This window comes from Eleutherodactylus coqui, chromosome 7, assembly GCF_035609145.1.
Source record: "Eleutherodactylus coqui strain aEleCoq1 chromosome 7, aEleCoq1.hap1, whole genome shotgun sequence".
NCBI lineage: Eukaryota > Metazoa > Chordata > Amphibia > Anura > Eleutherodactylidae > Eleutherodactylus > Eleutherodactylus coqui.
The window spans coordinates 121,132,533-121,155,190 of NC_089843.1; the positions used below are offsets into that span (position 1 = coordinate 121,132,533).

At 43.6% G+C, this 22,658-nt stretch overlaps 1 protein-coding gene across 1 annotated transcript in view; it reads right to left on the reverse strand.

Moving 5' to 3' along the window:
• GUCY1A1 (guanylate cyclase 1 soluble subunit alpha 1) overlaps window positions 1-22,658 on the reverse strand; it is a 72,791-nt gene that overhangs the window by 34,887 nt on the left and 15,246 nt on the right. Inside the window, exons 2-4 of the mRNA XM_066573603.1 lie at window positions 9,591-9,658; window positions 3,335-3,438; window positions 687-1,390 (exon numbers count right to left, since the gene is read on the reverse strand). Of these exons, the coding sequence (XP_066429700.1) occupies window positions 687-1,390; window positions 3,335-3,438; window positions 9,591-9,658 (876 nt within the window). The remainder of the gene's footprint in view (window positions 1-686; window positions 1,391-3,334; window positions 3,439-9,590; window positions 9,659-22,658) is intronic.

Sequence of the window (22,658 nt, forward strand, 5' to 3'; positions counted from 1 at the left end):
CTTTCACATTCGCTGTATGAACAAGTGCTGTTTAAACTGAACGAGTCAATGATGATGTTTATGTCTGCATAAAATAAACAACGAGAGAAAAGCATACGATTCTTGGCCAGTCATTGGCTCAAGTTTAGCCCAAACATTATTGTTCACGAATATGAACCATTAGACTGACCAAGTTTTCAGTCTAAGGGCTTATTCACATGAGTGTATATCGGCCGCCGTTTTCACGGCCGGCTGATATACGCTACCATCTGAGCTGTCTTCCCCCTTCCCTCACCCTCACCGTTTCTCTGCCTCTCTCCTCCCTTCCGTCTGTTTGCAATGGGAGGGAGCAAGACTATACTCCACCCCATCCCCGCCACTTGTCCGCAGCTAGCAATGAGAGGGGATGGGACGGGGTGAAGCTTAGGCCCCCCATTCCAAACAGCCGGAGGGGAACAGAGAGGCAGGGAGAAGGCAAGGGGGAGGGAAGGGGAAAGAAAGCTCAGATGGTAGCGTATATCGGCCATCGGTGAAAACGGCGGCTGATATACTCTAGTGTGAATAAGCCCTTAGACTGAAAACTTGGTCAGTCTAATGGTTCATCAGCAATTAATAACGCTAAAAAAAAGCTAACGGAAAGTTGTCAGAACTGAACCAACAATTGTAGTTAGTATAAACAGCATAAGGTAAATGACTAGGCGACTCACCTTTGATGAATTCTCGATTGTACTGTCCCATCGTCTTACTCTTATAGTGAACTGCATGTTTAACATGGTCATTATCCCACTGAATGTACTGCTTATCTTTGGAGACAGGATTTCAAAGTATTCCTCAAAGTTAGATTTTCCAGGAATGTCCTTTCTGTTGAGTAGTCTCTTAACGCCATTCCCAATCTGTAACATATTCATGTCCGTATCAAACATGAAATGAAAAGGAAAGGTCTTGCAAAAGATGGAGGCTGGAATAACAACGTATGATTGGGGTTTACATGGAGATAAGGAAGGTTTGGTATTTCTGACTTGCACAGAATATAATATATAAGGTTCCTTAATAAAGTCATTGCCATCATTGACACGTTGTGGGACCAACTTCACTTCCACTTCAGTTTCGTACAAAATAATTGCTGCTGCCTTAATTATTCCAGGTAGAATAAGTGTAGTAATGTTGTTAGGGAAAAAATAATATACATTTAGAAAATCTGGATCTTTTTCAAGGCACAGAATTGACTCTTGAAGTCCACCACCATCTTCTTGTAGTCGGGACTGTCCGCACTGCTTCAAGTGGGTGCTAAAGCTGTTCAAAAAGTCTTTCAACGTCCCTCCAACAACTTCCAAAACATGTTCATCTTCTTCATAACATATTTTGAAGAGCTCTTCACCTAGTGATGCTTTTACATCTTCTACAGGAATTCCTAGAAAGAAAATATTTTAGCATTAGACTATAAAGTTTAAGTGTCTCCCCGATTGTGAACAATTTTACATAAATCGCCACTTTTTCAGGCTTCTTTCCTTCTCCCCTGCCTTGTTAACAGTTTACCAAATCCGAAATCACTGGTAAAATCCCCTCAAGAGAGGATGTAGATTTTCACCTTCACTGAGATCCGATTACAGTTGCCCATAGATGTCTACAGAGATGAGGGGCACCAGAAAAAGGAGACTATACGTTATGTGATCTCACACAGAGAGACTAGGAAATCCTACTCCCCTAATTGTTTGTAGCACACCCTCAAAAACAGCAACAACATGGAGAACATTAAACAGCATTACTGAGCAGTGTAGTTGTGATTGGAGAACTGGGTACAGCAGTGTTGCTCTGTGTCCCTCTGCTTGTCTCTTTCTCAGCAGCTGTTTCCACCTCCCTCTCACCTATAGACTTCTAATGGAGGTTGTAACTTTTATCAGTAAATTCAGAGTGAACAGTTCAGGAGTTGAGGAGGGGAGTCTGATAAGTGTAGAAAGACACATTTTTCTCCATTAAGTTACATTATATATTGTTTAGTATAATTACTTGTACTATAGATTCATGTAAAGTTGTTTAGAAGTAAGGGATAGTTTTAAACGGTGATTAAGATGCCCCTTTAAGGGCTCATTCACATCGGCATCAGTATTTTTTTTCTGTACCACCATTGCTGCACTCCATTTAAAAGCGGGATGAAACAGTGCCGCATGCTGCAATATTTTGTTCTGTAAAAGCCAGGCCCGTTATAGTCAATGGGGTCTGTTCGGTTCCATCATAAGATGGATCTGTTCAGGCAGGGAATGCCATTTTCCTACTCACCAAATGGAGCAGGAAAATGGAACCCAAAAGCACTGATGTGAATGAGCCCTAAGTGATCCTTTTATGTTCTATGAACTTAAACAATGCACACAGTGAAGCTTATCTATGAAAACCAATGCAAATAGAAGTAAGGGCCCTTTTACACGCAGCGATGCTAATCATTCAGAAAAAGCATTGGATCGTGCAAGTTTGAATGACAAATGTTCAGTGTAAGCATGACCAACGATTGAACGACGAATGAGGATTTGTTCACTTATCGATCGTTCATCATTCATTTTATGCAGGCAGAAAAATTATTGTTCGCTTGTTATATGTAAACCGTAATCGTTCAGTCGGTCACATTCACTGGTACATTGACTATGAACGACTTAATGGTCAGCGAACAAAATTCCAGTGCCTGTAGAAATAGTGCGAACAATTTATCACTACATGTAAAAGGAGCCTAAATGGGTGGCCTACAACAGACCAGATACCAGTTTATCACATTAAGGCCTCTTTCACATGGGCCATGCACTTTTTGGCTGACCGCATCATGGCCGAAAAAAGCATAAATGAGCAAAAGCCGCAACCAAGTCACGTCTAAATCTTGTGTTTTTCTCGGCCATTTACACGACCAGGTGTGGGATATAGATGGCCGGCATAAATATTTCTACTGGCTCAATAGAGCCAACTGACATCGTTTAATAGCGCTAGTTGCTGCTGAACTTCCTCCCCCCTCCTTTTGCCGGCAGCTCCCATAGAAGCCTATGGGAGCTGCCGGCTGATTGCGGCCAAAAGATAGGACAAAGCCCATATCTTTTCTGGCCCCGCCAAAACATCAGCCAGCGTATAATAAGACATCGCGGCCGCAATGTTTTGACGTGGCCATCTGAATCCAATGCTTCAAATGGTCGCAATTTTCGGTTAACGTTTTATCACTGCATAATAGCCGCGCTAAATGCTTGTATGAAATTGGCCAAAAGCGGCAACTTCACCAGTTGCTGCAGCCAACACATCCTGCAAGCCCCAGTATGGTCTCCTGATGAACCACAGGCTATAGTTACATGTTGGAATTGAAAATGACACAGAGAAATGTTACCTGCAGCATTTGATTGGTCTACAACAATTTTCGCAAAATCATCTCTTTCACTGGATCTTCCACGCACTGGTAAAGCTGGCAGCTTGAAAGTAACACAAGTAGATCTGCAGACAGAACAATCAGATGTAATTACATTCAGTACAATGAACACACGACAAATATAAACATGAATGTGTGGAACCGCTCTATTGTACTATTGCACAAGTAACACTAATTGATATTTAGTTAGGAATTGTTCATTTGGATTGTGTATTTAACCCTTAGCTGATAATGGTTTCTGTAATGGAATACAAGCCTGTAGCACAAACACTTACATCGTACTTTTTTATAATGCCAATGGAGGTCATTTTATAAAATGTTACTTTTTTGTATTAAAAAATGTTCACGGCCTTGTGCCATATTAGTACAATATTTGTACAATTTTTTTTACTAAGACACTTCTCTTCTCTGAAGAGGGCAGGGCTTTCACTGTTGTACTGATGCATGACATGTATGGAAGCTCTTAGTCAATTATCAGGAAAGACAGTTATCAAATACACAGATTATGACATTATTATCACAGAGAGAGAGAGGTGTATATATATATATATATATATATATATATATATATATATATATATATCTACATTAGATAGATAGATATTAGAGTTGAGCGAACATACTCTGCCGAGCTTGATGCTCGTTCCTAGGTTCAAGAGAGAGACGAACCTAGGAAAAAAAAAAAAAAGCTCGGCACCCGGCATCCCACATACAAAAATGCCTGAGTCTCCCATTGTAGTCAATGGGGTTCGTTACTCGAGTAGAGCTCTCAAATTGTACGAAAAGCTCGACTCGAATAACGCGGACCCGAGCATTTTGTGCTCGCTCATCTCTAGTAGATATATGTAGATGTATATATATATATATATATATATATATATATATATATATATACACACACACACACATTTTTATACACCTCTGGAAACTCCATGGAAACATGACAATATTTGATTGGACTTTTCTTATATAAAGTTAAAGGGGCTTTCCAGTACTCAACTATTGATGACTTATCGTCTGGATAGGCCAACTACAATAGATCTGTGGGTATCCAACAACTGGCTTCCCACCAACCAGTTTCTCATTGGAGCCATGACATGCCAGATGTAGCAAAACACTGACCGCTGCGTAGTTACCCAGAATGATACTGCAGCTCTCTCCCATTCACCTATGGGGAAACAAGTAACCTTGTGATGGCTGCAAAGATTCCCACTGTGTCGAAGCCTCAATTTTATTACAACTGCCCTAACTGTTTTATAATATGTTATAGGTTTATCTTAACTCTAACTCAGTGCAAAGTGTGAAAATTCATATTCTCGTTATATTGAGAGTTATTTCGTATTCACCTGGGATCCAGTAATGAAAGGGTCCAATATTATTATTTCTATATACAGATGAGTGAACAAATCATGAGAGTGCTTTGTACAGCAGATGAGGCTTTTAACCCTCAACAGTTTAGGAAGCGCTCCATTTGTCCTGCAGGAAAAGGACATCATTTTGGACAAACAGAGCTTGTTGTGATTCAAACGGATGTAGCTCCATTTCTATCAATGTTATCAGTAGCACTGACCTACAGCTGCTTGAAGTGGGGTCAGGAATACTGAATTTACAGCTGTCACTTCTCAGCCAGTGTGCAAAGCAAAGAGGGAGGGGGAAGGAGACCAAGCAGAGAAGATCTGTAATTCCCCCGTCTTTCTCCCTGTCCCAGTGGAGATGTAACATGGACTTTTCTTCATGTTTTCACCCCATCAATCAAAGAGCATATTTGCTCTCTCGTTATCACACATGGGGGTCTTTTTTTCCCTAGAAAACGAGTGAAAAGTTGAGGACATTTAGATACTGCAGTCATTGCTGACTGCTGCTTCTAAATATTTTTACAAAGAAAGAGCCGGGGCCGCCAGGCGCGGGTGAGTACGCGCTCGTCCCTGCAGGCTCTCGGGTCGAGAATTCTCGCTGCCAGATCCGACCCGCTCGTCTGCAGGCGGCCTAAATGTTTAAATTGTAGTTAAACACTAACCGCTAAAATTGTAAAGCAGAATTTGGATGATGATCTCAGACGACCTATGGTGTGAGGATCTTTTAAGCCAGTCATACACTTTTAATGGCAAGGTTCTCATAGCAATAACATAACAATTCTTTCCACTAAACTAAAGGAAATAGTGAAACTAAAATTTGAAGGTCTTGAATGTTGAGGTGCAAAATTTGATATTATGAAAGCCCTTATTGTACATACTCAAGATCTGTATCTGCCAGTTATAGGCAGATTCATTTTATTTTAGAAGCAACTAGAGATTAGCGAGCATACTCGCTAAGGGCAATTACTCGAGCGAGCATTGTCCTTAGCGAGTACCTGCCCGCTCGGAAGAAAAGAGTCGGGTGCTGGCAGGGTGCGGGGAGCAGCAGGGGAGAGCAGGGGTGAACAGAGGGGAGATCTCTCTCCCCCTCTCCCCCCCCCCCCCCCCCGCTCCCCCCTGTTCACTCCCATAACTCACCGCTCACCAGCGCCGGCACCCGAATCTTTTCTTCCGAGCGGGCAGTTACTCGCTAAGGACAATACTCGCTCGAGTAATTGCCCTTAGCGAGTATGCTCGCTCATCTCTAGTAGCAACCTTTGTTAATTTTATGTGTATGACGACCAGAGACATCAGATTCATGGCAATTCTCATCAAATTTGGATCTGCCAGTGATCTGAAAATATCTCAATGTATGGCCAGTAGAGTTGAGCGAGCATGCTTGACTGAGCTTGATGCTCGCTTGAGTATTAGCATACTCGATGGTACTCGTTACTCGAGCGAGTACCACGCCGTGTTCGACCCCTCCCTGCATTACCACTTCCTACTGTGATGTGCCAGCGTGTGCATGTCCACAGCAGTATGTGGCTGGCTGGCTGGCTGAGAGAGAGAGTGAAAAGAAAAAGCTTGGTACCCGGCGGGTCCATTGCAAAAATCCTCGGGTCTCCCATTGACTTCAATGGGGTTCGTTACTCGAATAGAGCTCTCGAATATTACGAAAAGCTTGACTCGAATAACGAGCACCCAAGCATTTTGGTGCTCGCTCATCTCTAATGGCCAGTTTTACTTCTTTGCTTTATTAAAAAATACTGTCTTTCCAGAAGTTGACAAAATGGGGAAAATTTACTAAATTGACTGGTGACCTTATGCCAGTCTTTAGTTAGCAGTGGGCTAGAATGAATGTAGTGGTCGTGTGCCTGTGTGACCTATGCTCTATTCACTTGGAAACCGACCAAGCCTCTTGTTTCCAGACTGGTGGAGGTCCCAGCTGTCTATCAGTTTTTACCTATCCAGTGATTGGCTGAAAACTTGAAAAAACATTAAGTCACTAGAATACCAAAGCGGGTTTTCCAGCACTAAGAGAGGGATGAGGGTCTGCCAACCTGGAACCCAGCCCATAAGCTGTCTGAAGAGGCTGCGGTGCTCGTATGAGTACCCTCTACTCTGGGATGTGATGTCTCATTCAGTGGTCACATGGCATGAAACCAGGTCAGTCTTATTCAAGTGAATGAGGTGGCTTGAGCAGGTATACAGGCACAGCCACTATATAATGTACAGAGCTGTGTCTGTTGTAGACTCCCCTTCGATCAACTGATTAGCAGAGGTTCTGAGCAGGGGACACCAGCAAACAGATATCACAAATATCTAAGTGTAAGAAAACCCCTTTAAGGCTCTTTAAGACCTGGCACAAACATTCATAAAAATGTTGTTCGATTGATCAGCCCGTGTGAATATGCCCCCAATCAGCCAATGAAGAAGCAAGCGCTTGTTGATTGGCTGATTGGATATTTCCTGCGGAGATAAGAATGCTCACTTGTCTGCAGCATATCTCTCCATATAAACAAGGAATGTACTGCTAACAAACGCAAGTTCTTATGGGCATGATTGTATAAATGATCGCTCCTCCCCAGTCTTCTGCCACATGTGAATATCACAATGAGCACCAATCATATCATGCAGGCTAGTGCTGATCAGTGCTTGTTACAAACTGCGGATGATCAGTCTGTGTAGAAGACCCTTAACCCTTTCCAATCCAATTTGTATCCTGGTTTTCCTAGGGGGATTACTCTTTTTCTGCCGCTATGCAATAGCGCTATCTTCTGGCTAAAGCCAGTACTGCATGAGGTGACACGTTGGATAGGCTCCGACAGCAGAGAGGCTGGCAATATACAGTAAGAGAACCCCGACGGACGTCTTCCAACATCAGAGCTGTACAGCCTTTAATCATAATGTCTTCAGAGGTCAGACAGTGGATTGGAAAGGGTTAAAAGCATTGTATATGCACTACTACAGAATACAGTAATGCTAATTTAATTAAGTTCCTGAAGGATAAAATAGACCCAAAGTCAATTGTATCCCTATCAAGCAGAATACTCATCACTGAAGTGTTATTACTGAAAACATCAGATAACTCTGTGTAAAGTGCTGAGATGTGCAAACCAGCTTCAAATATCATTGAATGAATGACCAACAGTTGAAAACGGTGCATAGGGAGAAAGATCTGAGATGAAGAATCTTCATCTGGCTAAATTCTATCAGTATTATAACCCAAAAGATAATGTGGATACTTTAAAATGTTATTGTATAAATCTAATATGTGTATAAAAATATACTGTATATTCCGGCGTATAAGGCGACGGGGCGTATAAGACGACCCCCCAACTGTCACCTTATACGCCAGGAATACAGTGGAGCAAAAAAAAAATCATTACTCACCTTCCCCGGCATTCTGCGGCGCTGCTGCAGGCTGTCGCTCCCTCCTGGTCCCCCGGCAGAGCATTGTTTTCTGGCCGCAGGGCCGTCAGCCAATCACAGCCATTCAATGACATCATTGAATGGCTGTGATTGGCTAAAACACACGTGCCTTCAGTCAATCACAGCCATTCAATGACATCATTGAATGGCTGTGATTGGCTAACACACGTGCGCCTTCAGCCAATCACAGTCATTCAATGATGTCATTGAATGGCTGTGCTTGGCTGACAGCGTGTGTTAGCCAATCACAGTATTAGCTTTCTGGAGGCGGGGATTTCAAGCCCTGCGTTCAGAAAGCAATGCTCTGCCGGGGAGCAGGAGGGAGCGACAGCCTGCAGCAGCGCCGCAGAACGCCGGGGGAGGTGAGTAATGATTTTTTTTTTTTTGACACTTTCTTTTTTTTGTATTACTGGCGTATAAGACGACCCCCGACTTCAGAGCAGATTTTTCGGGGTTCAAAAGTCGTCTTATACGCCGGTATATACGGTATTTACCGCAGAAATCTCAATATTATAAAAAAAATGATAAAGCCTGAAAAAAAATTGTGCAAATTGCTACTGGACAAAATACAATGTTACAGAAACTGAGTATTTTTTCCAAATGACTGTTGCAACATTTGTGCAATGAAAGGTCATGCATGCTCTTCTTATTGCAAGGTTATTGCATGGTCTTAGATAAGATATTTACACCTAAAATGGTCAATGTAATTCTTCAAGGAACGAACACTGATGTATCTGGATGACTTGAACAGTTCTTTCATCCTGTCAGCTCTCGGAATCAAGATTATGCATCAGTTTCTTTTGGCACCTTCACTTCCTATGTGTGACAACATTAAAAGATGTGGAAATCAGTGTCAACCTGCAGGCAGACTGCTTTGTTATTCCCCTAATAGAAGCCATCACTACTGGGCTTTTTAATTTTCTAATGTGCCGCCTTCAATAGAAAGGGAGAGTTCAGCGGTATATATATAAAATAGCTCCAACATCAGATAGACATTGTACTTCTCACACAGAGGTCAAGTAAAGGAAAAAAATTACTTTTCACATACCCAAAGGTAACAACGAACTCTTTGAAAGTGTTCCAACGGATAGAGGCATGCATACAAAACATTCCATCAAGTACATTATCATTCACCTCATTAGAGCCGCAATAATGCTTATAGACTATGGCGAATGGTTGAAGCAGCTGCAAAATATTGCGAGCGCTCGACATGCTGGCCCCTTTTTAATATGATTAGTTTTAGCTCAGATGGTTTTGAAAGACAGGTCATCATTCAGAGAATTAAGAGGACTTACGCAGGACTATTTTTATCCTGGCTGTCTACGACAAAAACACTAGAGAACAGCAGGCGTACGGTGAAGGCCCGAGCGATGACTATTGCCGAAACTTGCTTTACTGCTAAAACGAAAACAATATAAAACCACCATAACAAATGTAGAACTGCAGCTTACCTGTTGGTGTTATATTTGGCCTTGTGTCTTGCAATTGTTCTTTGAAGAGCAAGATTCAGCCTTTCAAACTAGGAAACAAGGCAAACAGTTCAAATTAGCTAACAACAGTGATGACAAGGATCACTAATCAACATGTAGGAAATGTTTCTTCTCATTTTTGTCCTTTTTTAAAAATTTTCACAAATTCTTGTCATATTGATGTAACTTTTAGGAATCATTTTCTTAGTAGAGAAATCCACTGCAGAAACTTACACCCTGTATTCTAGAGATGAGCGAACGTACTCGTTAAGGGCGTTTTCGCAATCGAGCATTGCTATTTTTGAGTACCTGACTACTCGGGTGAAAAGATTCGGGGGGGGGGGGGCTCCGTGGGGGGGGGGGGGGTAGCAGTGGGGGACAGGGGGGAGCTCTCTCTCCCCCCCCCCCCCACTCCCCTCTGACACCCCCCCACTCACCCCCCGAATCTTTTCACCTGAGTAGTCAGGTACTCGAAAATAGCAATGCTCGATTGCGAAAACACCCTTAACGAGTACGTTCGCTCATCTCTACTGTATTGTCTGCTGCAAAAATGCTTTCCGCACCTGGTTGTGGATTTTGGATGCGGAATGTCATCATAGACTTCAATGAGATGCAAAATTTCACACCAAAATCTGCAACATACAGTAATTCCGCTGTCAATACACCACTATATTCACAATAGTAATTCATACTTTTTTGTACGGAATTACTGTTGCGGATTTTGCGCAGAATATTTATGCCACGTGTGAATTCACCCTTAGGCCCAATGTCCACGGGCGGGTCGGATTCTGTGCGGGGAATCCCACATGGAATCCAGCCCTGCCTGCGGCCAGTGAGCCCTGTGTACTTGTATTACTTCGGTGGTGGCATCCGCGCAGACCTCTCCACTTCCGAGTTCGCTGTACTGTGCATAGTCCTCACGGCTCACTGTCGGACAGACGTAGTACAGGGTTTTTTTGCTTTTCTTTTAAAATCTGCTGCTTTCTTACGGTATCCGCGGCCCGTCCACAGTGTCAGCTGCGGGTGTGCTGCAGATCAGATGGCTTCCATTGACTTCAATGGAAGCCGTTCGTGTAAGAACCGCACAAAAATAGAGCATGCTGTGATTTGTTCTCCGGGCCAAAAAGTCCGCAAAACAAATCTGCATGCTTTAATCCATTGGGCGGCTTGATTTGCAGATTTCCCACGCAGATTCCGCAAATCAAATTTGCACATGAACATTGAGCCTTAATGTGCTTCTTACCGTAGAATATACAACTCTGTAGCTACAGACCATGAAATACATAAGGTGTAGGATATACGTAGGAGTGCATGTACACTAGCAGCCATTCATTTCAATATGCTTGCTATCTTAAATCCACTCTTGAGCTTATTTGATCGATAAAGTGATAATTAGCCAAAGTGCAAATCATTTTCTTTACTTAGAATGTTTTTTTTCTTAAATCACTCTAAATTGCTGGCGGCTTCCCTTTAACTTGCTGTCCTTTGCCTGTTGTCATGTGAAGTCGTCTCTAGAAACAGAGACAGCGAGATGGATTACAGGAAGCGATAATCAATCTCCGCTTGCTGCTGTCTCATGGTACCAATAAAAGTTTATGGAAACAGATGGTGGAGAGAGTCAGAGATACTCATACAGATGTGGGTGCATCATCTAGTAAGTGATTTACTGTCTCTCAGCTACTGAAATCACATCTACACTGTTCAGTACTTCTCTATATGAAACATACGTCAACTTGCACCATATAATATAGTCATATTTAGTATAGCTGTTATTGCAATAATCTGTGTAATACATTCTTAGTTGACTGTTGTATAGCATTAAAAATAAGTTAACAATCAAAATGTTTATACCTTACAGCACATAAAAAAGAACAAAAATGGCCTTAAGATCTGCGACTCCATTAAATACTCTGGAAACCTAATCTCTCCCCAATCACCTTCCTACCATTCCTAGAAAACCTGTTATTCTCTCCAGGCAATGATCCACCACAATCCTTTTAAAGCCTGGACCGAAAATGGTCTCACTAAAATACCCGGCCCTCCAGAGAAAGTATAATCTGCCGTCCTCTAAAATATTCTATTACCTACAATTAAAACACTTTGTATCCTCTTACCTTAAAAATACAAAACCCCTTTGACATTAACCCCCTTTAAATCCTACTGCCTGGGGGCGTGGCTAGCGGATGGCTGAGCAGGACGCTTGAGAGGAGCGCTCCCGGTCAGATCTCCCCTAGAGACTACTAAATACCTCCAAACAATGGCGAAATAGCCACAAATGAGCCAGACAAGGAAGCGGGCGACTGCAGAGGCCAAGACACCGGCGGAGGGGAGAAAAAAAAGCGGCATGGAATGCTACCTCGGAGCGCCGGGGCCACATGTAAGGAAGAGCAAGATGGCACCAGAGAGCACTGAGACTTCCCTCCCACAGGCTGCCGGCACTTCACAACAGTGCTCACCACCGCTACCCCCGCAGGCAAAAACGATAAGGGGAGCGACAGCAGCAGATTGCAGAGCTGATATCCCACAGAGGGGAGCCCAAAAAGTGAAAATGGCGCCGACCCCAGGGAGTGCGTGTGGAGCGGAGCCCCCCCCCCCTGCTGAGCAGCCAGAGCAACAGCATCAATTTCTGCAGAGCCCACAGACCAGCAGCTCCTCAGGAGAAGAAGAACCAAGACGACAACAAGAAGCAGGCACTGAGGACCAAGAGACCCCACAGACAACACCAGAGAGCAGCAAAACAGTGAGTAAAAGGCAAAGCAGACCACCTACACTCACGCTGCATAATACACCCCACAGGGAGACACAAACAGCCCCTAAAGCAAATAAGAAGGCAGATGCCACGGGGTGGTCAATTTCACCAGACCCAAGCCCCTACAGCAGCCCAGAACGTGCCATAAATCTAAAAAATATAAACAGAGAAGAAAAAGATGAATGGAAAACACGCATCATGTCCATACCTACTAAAGACGAATTACACGCCCTATTCGCCAGATTTGAGTCATCTAACAAACAAGCGTTAGAGCGGAAACATACAGATATACAGCAAATGGGCCACAGACTCATAGAGGTAGAAGAAACCCAGGAAGAAACAACAGCTATACTTGAATCACACAGACAGGCCATTCAATATCAGGCAGACCAGATCCACAATCTCACAATACATCTCGACGACCTCGAGAATAGAAATAGAAGGAACAACTTACGTATCCGAGGCCTAACAGAGGAAATTGAGGGTCATCAACTAGAAGACTGGGCACAAATATTCTTCTTACAACTCCTGGGCCGCTCACCTGAAAACCCCATTATAATGGACAGAATTCATAGGGCACTAGGGCCCAGAGCAACAGACCCAAAACGACCTCGAGACATAATCTGTAGAATCCATTTTTACAAAGAAAAAGATGCGATCCTACGCGCCGCCAGGGAGAGGGGAGAGCTCCTACACAAGGACAGACCGATAATCATACTGCAAGATCTTGCTCGCCATACACTTTGACTCAGAGGAGCCCTCAGACCGCTCTTGACAGCACTTAAAGAAAACAACATATCATATAGGTGGGGGTTCCCGTTCTCCCTGACGGCCACAAAAGAAGGCAAAACATCCATCCTGCGCTCACTGGGAGATCTGCCCAAGTTCCTATGACACATTTCAGCTCCCGCAGATCAACCTCCCAGATTGGCCCACAACACCGAATCTACTAACACAAAAGACCAAAGACCAGTGGCAAACAGCACAACCTAAGCATCGCCGCGACCGACGCAGAAGACACACAGAAGACACCTGAAAATGCATCACGGCATCCTATATAACCTACACAGCTGCAGGACTTTGACTAGGGGCTCGCACCCCACCATTGAATAGCCCAGAACTATAGAGGACACTATTCACCTGTTGCCTGTTTTGATTATGCTCATTCAAAGTTTGGACTCAGAATTTTCTAGTCTTCGTTTGCCAAAAATTTGGAGGAATCAAATATAACAAGGACCAGTTACGGGTACCTCAGCTTATCCATACTCACTCTGGGGGGGGGGGAGGATAACCGGAGACCGATCACACCCTTGCAGGTCTCCCTCCACTTCCCACCCAGGGTGAACCGTCGCATAAAACTGCGACTACTAGCATTATTGCTAACACTTCACCACGAAGCCACTTGCAGCCACCTTTAGCTGCATAAGGCCTGTTAAACAAAACTTTACTTCTTTTTTCTCTTACTACCTTTCCCCCTCAGCCCTCTTCCCTCCTAATCTCTCCCCCCTCCCCCTTAAAGTCTACCTCTACCACCCTCGCCCAACCTAATAAAAACAGTAACTCCAGCTACAAATGGAGGACATCTCATTTGGCATATATAACGTGAGGGGGATGAATAATCCCGCCAAAAGGGGACAGATATTGGACCACCTCCACAAATACAAAATTATGATAGCTCTCTTGCAAGAGACACATTTTCAGGCCAACAAAATTCCCAAAATCAAGAACCTATTTGGCACCATAGCCCACATCCCACCAAAAAAACAGGAGGCACTTCTATCGCAATCCACTGACAATTTCCCCACAAACTTATCTCCTCATCAGTAGATCCAGAGGGACGTTACCTTTTCCTAAAAATTCAAACCGGAAATTAAATTTTGACCTTTGCTAGCGCATATTTTCCAAACCAAGCGCAGGTACGCTACGGAGTCCGGATGCTGGGGGCACTGAGGGCTTTCGTTGACGGCTCAAACATCGTCCTTGGAGGCGACCTCAATCTCAGCCTGGATCCTGTGCTCGACTCCTCTGGGGGTAAGTCCAAAATCACACACACAGCATTACGCAGATTCTGCAGGGAGCTCCACGACCTTAGGCTAGTTGATTTATGGAGGACATTACACCCAAAAACAAAAGACTATAGCTTTTTCTCTCCCTCCCACAACTGCTACCAGCGTTTAGACTACCTACTAGTTTCACACAAGCTTCTTGACCAAAATCCCCTCAGCTCGATAGGGTCCTTTATATGGTCTGACCCCGCTCCGGTATGGGGATCGCTGAGAGGGAGACATGGGGAACAAAAGGAGTTTAACTGGTGCCTAAACGATAACCTGCTGAATGATACAACCTGCGTGCAGGAAATTCAGCAGACTATCGAAAACTTTATAAACGACCACACCTCCGATACCACCCCCGCTCCGACTAAGTGGGAAGCACTTAAGTGCGTGATCCGCGGAATCCTCATCTCACACGGGGCACGGTTAAAAAGGGAAAGGGCCAGCACCCTAAAGGGACTCCTCGACCATCTAAGTTATTTAGAAAATCTAAACAAAAAAGCAACCTCAGACATTAGGACAGCGGAAATATCCGCCACCCAAAATAAAATACTCCTACTTATGGACCAGATCTCATTGTGCAGACGGGATAGAGCATGTGGGAACTTTTACGAATATGGCAATAAATGCAGCAGAGGCCTAGCCAGGGCCCTAAACCCCCGGGCACCCCAGACATATATTTTCGCAACTCAAACCCCAGCGGGAGAAATGGCCCACACCAATACTGGAATAATTGATAACTTTTTGAACTACTACCACAACCTATATAATCTACCTGAAAAATACAGGGAACAAAACAAAGACCTGATCCAGGACAGAGACGAATACCTAAATAATTACGCCCAAAAACGAATATCAGAAGCCACACAAAAGGCCCTAGAGGAAGACATCACCCTCCAGGAAATAAAAAAAGCGATCCACTCCCTCAAAAATGGCAAAAGCCCAGGACCCGACGGTTATACCCCACGTTTTTTCAAATTAATGGGAGAAAAATTAGCCCCCTTGATGCTTAATGCATTTAACGCTATATCAGGGACTTGCCCCTTCTCCCCCCAGGCGCTACAGGCAGTAATAACTGTAATACCCAAACCAGGTAAAGACCCGGCCACCTGTGGTAGCTATAGACCAATATCCCTTTTAAATATAGATACGAAAATATTCGCAAAAATTCTGGCCACGTGCCTCCAGACGTGCCCCTATGCCTAATCTCGGTGGACGCCGAGAAGGCATTTGATAGAGTGAGCTGGGGATTCATGGAGGCAACCTTACATCGCACCGGCCTTGGTCCTAGGTTCATGGAATGGGTGATGGCACTTTATAGAGACCCCTCAGCCCGTGTGAGAGTCAACGGCATACTATCACGCCCAATTTGTATCCGCAACGGCACCCGACAAGGCTGTCCTCTGTCTCCCTCCCTATATATCTTAGTAATGGAGACGCTGGCGAGTGCACTTAGAACGAACCCCAATCTGCAAGGAATTAGAACAGGTGATAAGGAACACAAGGTAGCTTTATATGCAGATGATCTGCTGATTTACGTAAGAAATCCAAGAATAGCGCTCCCTAACACGCTAGAAGAATTTAAAAGATTCGGTAGACTGTCCAACTTTAAAGTCAATTTAAGCAAGTTACTGATCCTCAATGTAACGCTACCAAATGCAGAAGTTGAGATCCTAAAACCATCCCTCCCATTTCAATGGAAGTCAGAGGAAATTACATACTTGGGAACAGTACTAACTACAGATCCGGACAAACTCTTTATAAAAAACTACATACCTCTCTTAACCAAACTAGAGTCAGACTTTGATAGGTGGAAAAGAGCCCCTCTGTCCTGGTTCGGAAGGATCAGCACAGTAAAAATGAATGCACTCCCTAGGTTCCTTTATGTCCTCCAGACAATTCCAATCGCCCTACCGGGCTCTTTTCTGGCACGGGTTAGGAAGGCGATCATGACCTTCATATGGGGAGGTATTAAACCTAGGCGTAAGTGGAAAGCCCTAACTAGTCCAAGAGAGTCAGGAGGCATGGGGGTCCCGAATATAGCCCTATACCATAAAGCGACACTATCCAAAAGAATTCTTGACCTTCTTCATGGGAGATCATGGAAACAATGGGTAGAGATGGAGCAAGACATGATACATTGCCAGGGCAAGGGGATCATATGGCTGCCGGGCAAGGGGAAACATAGAGGGCTGGGATTATCCCCATTCATGGAAGACATGGTCACAGCTTGGATAGGTCCCGCGACCAAGACAGGCCTGATCCACAGACTGGGCCCACTTACATCCTTGGTAGGAAACCCAGATGCCCCCCTTTCCTAAGGGGATCCACGTTAATTAACACAACCACGAACACAATCCCAAGAGTACGAGACGTGATCTCTGACACCGGCCCTAAACCATTGCACGAGATCTTAGGAGAACGGCGCCCCCGTCCCGGAGCGTGGTTTCAGTACCTACAACTGTGCCACTATGTTGGCTCACTAGGAGATATACAACAGCTGAGGTGCCCCATGACCCCCTTTGAAAATCTATGCTTCTCAACGCCCACAGAGCACCACAAAATTTCAAACCTATACCGGATGCTCTTAGTTGAAGATACACGACATTGTAGCGGTGGAGCAGGAGTGGGAGAGAGAACTGAACTTTACACCCCCAGAGGAGTCATGGGCAAAGACCTATACATTAACCCACAAAATAAGCATATCCAGCAAACTACAAGAACAAAACTACAAAATCTTAACCAGATGGTACCAGACACCAACAAGATTAGCGAGGATATTCCCCCAGTATCCGGATACCTGCTGGAGATGCATGACAGACATTGGAACATTCACACACATCTGGTGGGATAGCCCACTGATCTGTTCCCTCTGGCGGGAAATCGGCTCCCTTTACACCGCAGTTAGCAGAAACCAAATACAGCTGACCCCCGACCCAGCTCTATTGTCAATGTTCCCAGGTCCCCTGACACAGTCGAAAGGTTACCTGCTGAGATTCTTCATCCTGGCAATGCGCCTGATAATCCCCAAAAAAATGGAAATCCTCTACCTCTCCCTCCAGACTAATGTGGCTAGAAGAGTTAGACCACATAAAATATATGGAGGAACTTTGTGCCAGAGACGAGATGAAACTTGACAAACACCAAGCTACTTGGATGTCGTGGAATCAGTTCCGTTTCTCTTGCGACTTGGACCCATGGCTTGAAAGGGGGTTACTCCCCAACGCAAACACAGTCAATGGCCTCCTTGACACAACTAGACCCTGAAACTGCAACCCTTCGCTCGAGGTGTGAAACGACCCCCCCCCCCCCCTCTTTTCCCAATCCCAGACCAACCCTCTCTTCCCTTCTCCACTCTTAACATCCCAACCCTCCTTATTCCCCCCCCCCCCCTTTATTTCCATAATGCTTTTTATAGGAAGTTATTATATAAGACCGTTTAAATTTTGTTCCTAATCTTATTTCATTTAATCAGTAACTGGAACCAGAGATTTCAGAAATCTATTTGAGAGTTACAAGCTATAAATGTTGATAGTATTACAGTTAATGTTAATGTCTAAATAGTCTGTTTAAGAGAACAAGAAAGTAGACCAGACAAAGAAAAATTATCTCGGTTATCATAGAAATGTTTATTTGTTGAAAATGATACTACAATTCTGTAACTTTCATATTTGCAAAACAGACAAAATAAAAAACTTTTGAACCATAAATCCTACTGCCTCAGGTACCCACAGGCCAAGGGCCTTATCTCACAGATATACTCTGGAGTTGTCCATTCATCATATCGTGCACAATTAACATTTGTATCATGCTTGGAAAAAGATATAGGTAGCACCCTATCAGATGATGACTGGTCCAGGATCTGGAAATCCACCAATAGAAGTGCCCGTAACATACTAATACTGGAAACATCATTTAAAGTCTTATTACGTTGGTACTTGGTTCCCACCCGTATAGCTCATGCAGTGCCAGGCTACTCCCCAAACTGCTTTCGTGGTTGTTCGTCCCCAGGTGACACACTCCACATTTGGTGGTCCTGTCCCAGAGTTAAGAGACTTTGGATCAGAGTCTACTCATTAATATACACAGTAACCTACTGCAATATACATAAGAATCCCTGGGAGGATCCCTTTACTTAATAAGCGTATTGAGAACATCCCCTCAGCCTCCAGGAAACTACAAAACAAATTATCGCCCAATTGTGTAAAGAGACATCCCTGGATTTCTCGGCAATAAAACACCTTATGAATTAGTATATAATTAATGAAAAATTAACATCGACAGTCGAATATAGACACAAAGTTTCCAGAAAATTTGAACCCCATTGATAAACTACACCCTCCCTTCCCAAAACATCGGTCCCCCAAACAGTGTATAAGTTACTACTGTGTTTCCCCGAAAATAAGACACTGTCTTATATTAATGTTTGCCCCAAAAGTGCCACAGTGTCTTATTTTCGGTGGGGGATAGGAGGGGGCTTATACTCACCTGGTCTGCGGCGTCCTGGTGCCTTGTGCTGCTGGTCTCCGGCGGTGATGCGGCAGTCTGCAGTTTCCTCCGCGCTGAGATATGATGTTATTCACTGAATGGCTGTGAATGATCGAGCGCTGGCTGTGATTGGCTGGCACTTAATCAAATCACAGCGCTCACTTTGCTGGAGGCGGGGTATTCACAGCACTGTCACCAGAAAGAAGAGGATTTCTCAGCGCAGAGGACACGGCAGCCTGCCGCAGCACTGAGTAACATAACAAGGGACGCCACGGGCCAGGTAAGTATTGATTTTTTTTTACATGTACTTTAGCTAGGGCTTATTTTCAGGGGAGGGCTTATATTTCTAGCCTCCTCCGAAAGCCATGTCAGGACTTACTTTCAGGGTAAACAGTATTTATAAACACAACCACATAGCCCTGTACTACTTCTTCGGACACTGACCCCACGAGATAGGGCCCCAGCGGTCCAAGGATCCAGTTCTTTAGGTGATCTATATCGTGCGCAATTAACATTTGTATCATGCTTGGAAAAAGACATAGGTAGCACCCTATCAGATGATGACTGGTCCAGGATCTGGAAATCCACCAATAGAAGTGCCCGTAACATACTAATACTGGAAACATCATTTAAAGTCTTATTACGTTGGTACTTGGTTCCCACCCGTATAGCTCATGCAGTGCCAGGCTACTCCCCAAACTGCTTTCGTGGTTGTTCGTCCCCAGGTGACACACTCCACATTTGGTGGTCCTGTCCCAGAGTTAAGAGACTTGGATCAGAGTCTACTCATTAATATACACAGTAACCTACTGCAATGTACATAAGAATCCCTGGGAGGATCCCTTTACTTAATAAGCGTATTGAGAACATCCCCTCAGCCTCCAGGAAACTACAAAACAAATTATCGCCCAATTGTGTAAAGAGGCATCCCTGGATTTCTCGGCAATAAAACACCTTATGAATTAGTATATAATTAATGAAAAATTAACATCGACAGTCGAATATAGACACAAAGTTTCCAGAAAATTTGAACCCCATTGATAAACTAAAGAACTAAAGATCACATAAAGAACTGATTGTGCTGTGGGCTATGTGTATAAAAGCATTTTAAAAAATGAGGTGTATGTATCACACTGTATCATATTTTGTATGAACCAGAGAAGATTACACCATTTTCTTTTGGAGTTCTGAAAATGAAAAAGATTGTATAACGCTCTAAAACAACTCCACAGTACTTAGCATGGAAATTGCTTAAGATGGAAAGTGAAGATTTTTTAGCGGTGCAAAAAGATTGCAAGAAAGCTCAGGCTGTAAGCATCAGGATGGAAGTCTCTTCTTTGAGAAGTAGAAATGCTATAATGGCTATATGAGTGTTTTAGTGTCTAATGGAATACATAAGTACTGGGGGTTGTGTGAAAATCCCGTTTAATAGCTGGTGGCTTAGAAAACCGTACGGAGGCCACGTGAGGACCGTATAAACGTGTTTTACTGCAATCATCTCTTGGGGTTTTTTTTATTCACGTGTATGTATAACTTCCTTTTTACTTTCAGGTCTACAATAAAGTGTGTATGAGGCCTTATTAGGTCTTATGTTCGTTATCCTCAACAGATTATTTTAATTCTTTGCAGTTATGCTAAGCACTTTTATCTTCACTGAATAAAACTTTTACAGTCACCCCTTTTTCACTATTAAACATTCTCATGTCCAACTTTTTGCATCAGGAAGGTACTTGTCATATAAATTAGTTATTGATTTTGTTTTTTTCAACATACCATATATACTCTAGTATTAGCCGACCCGAGTATAAGCCGAGTCAATAAGTTTTACCACAAAAAATGTGTAAAATTTATTGACTCGAGTATAAGCCTAGCTAGACTAGAGTATATACTAGCTTAAAAAACCCCACAATACTCACCTCCCAGCCATTGTCTGTGTCCCTGGTGCGATGGTCTCCCCGGTGGTGCGGTAAGCTGCTTCAGACTTCTCCCTGGCTCGGTTTTCAATTCCCCCGCTGTCAGAGCTGTGTAACTAAGAGCTGTGATTGGCTCGAGCGCCAGCCAATCACAGCTGGCACTCGATAAATCACTCAGCCATTCAGTGATGTCATTCACTAAATGGCTGTGAATGATTGAGCGCCAGCTGTGATTGGCTGGCGCTTGATCCAATCACAGCGCTTACCTACACAGTGCTGATGGCGGGAGAATTCAAAGCTGGGCAGGGAGAGGACAGTGAGGAGAATTCTCAAGCAGCTTGCCGTACTGCCGGGTAGACCATCGCGCCGGGAACACAGACGCTGACTGGGAGGTGAGTATTGCGGGGTTTTCTTGTTGTTTTTTGTACTTCACTCGAGTATAAGCCGGGGGGGGGGGGGGGCTTTTTCAGCATAAAAAAATGTGCTGAAAAACTAGGCTTATACTCGAGTATATATGGTAATTTTTAAAGTAAGAATGCATTGAAAAAGGGAGGTAGGTGAAATGTCTGGTAGCGCTGGGCAAAATATTTTGCTACGTGTTCAGAATTCTTCACCCAACTATGACCAAACAGTGACACAAATCGATAGTTCATAAATTGCACTATAATCCCTCTTTCCTATTTAAGAATGGATATTACTCTTTCCTAAATTGTACTAGATGTAGATCAATTAAGGTGGATCTAATGCTTATGATATGATTATGTTCATACATCAGAAATGATCGGTTTGATGTGTTAACCTCGATTAAAGTAAAATCACAGTGTACTGTATCACCCAGTCATCTACATAGTGGGTAACATTACTGGACTTGCTACCCCAATATCTTTCTATTTTAAATCCCTAGCAGGACTTATTTTTCTCATTTGACAAAATAGGCTTCTCACATTAATTTGACCTGGGTAGAGTGGCTTAAACTGGTAAAACCCTTTTTTTAATTTGAGGATAAAAGCAAACACTGCTAAGTCCATCTCTCACGGACTCCTATTCTCACTCTTGCAAGAAACCCTCTAGACTGCTAGACTAGACTCCCTTGCATATACCTTGCAAACACATATATGATTCACAGTCACATGACATAAAACATAATGCATTTTCCAGACATAGCCCAGACATTAACCCTTTCAGTGCTGCAGATGTGTGATACACATCAAATGCATACACATAAAAGACGCTGACAATACGATTGCACAGGACAAACACATTCAAACTTATGGAGAGGCTCGCTAACTCTGGGCCACTACGCATTCACATGCAGCAAATATTATAAATACGTCTCCAATCTCCTTCGTGTCAGTAAATGAAATAATTATTGCACTTCACCTGGGATCCAAATATAAATGAACAAGGAGAAACCTTTTCCTTCTGATCCATTTGAGCCAGATGCTAAAAGACATTTAAGGACATCTTCAGCATATCAAGCCAGTTTGAGTCCGGCTGGTGGGGCAACAGGCTCCGTTCTGATTTATAGGGTTAGAGATAGAGTCAGAGATATAGTGATACCCCATTGGGCTAGAATTGCCTGGGTGGTTCTTTTAGATTCTGCTTGCCGCAAGTTTTTACTATCCCTCTTTTTTTTGAGAGGTCCTCATTTTTGCTGGGAAGGACCTCTTATTGCACATTTATTGGCCAATTTATTGGGCTGTGCAATCATTCAGGGATACATCCTTCCTTCCTGATGCCTATGAGGTGGGGTTTTTTACTCATATTTTCTCTTCTCTACATTTATTCATCATAACTAGAGATGAGCGAGCATACTCGTCCGAGCTTGATGCTCGTTCGAGTATTAGGG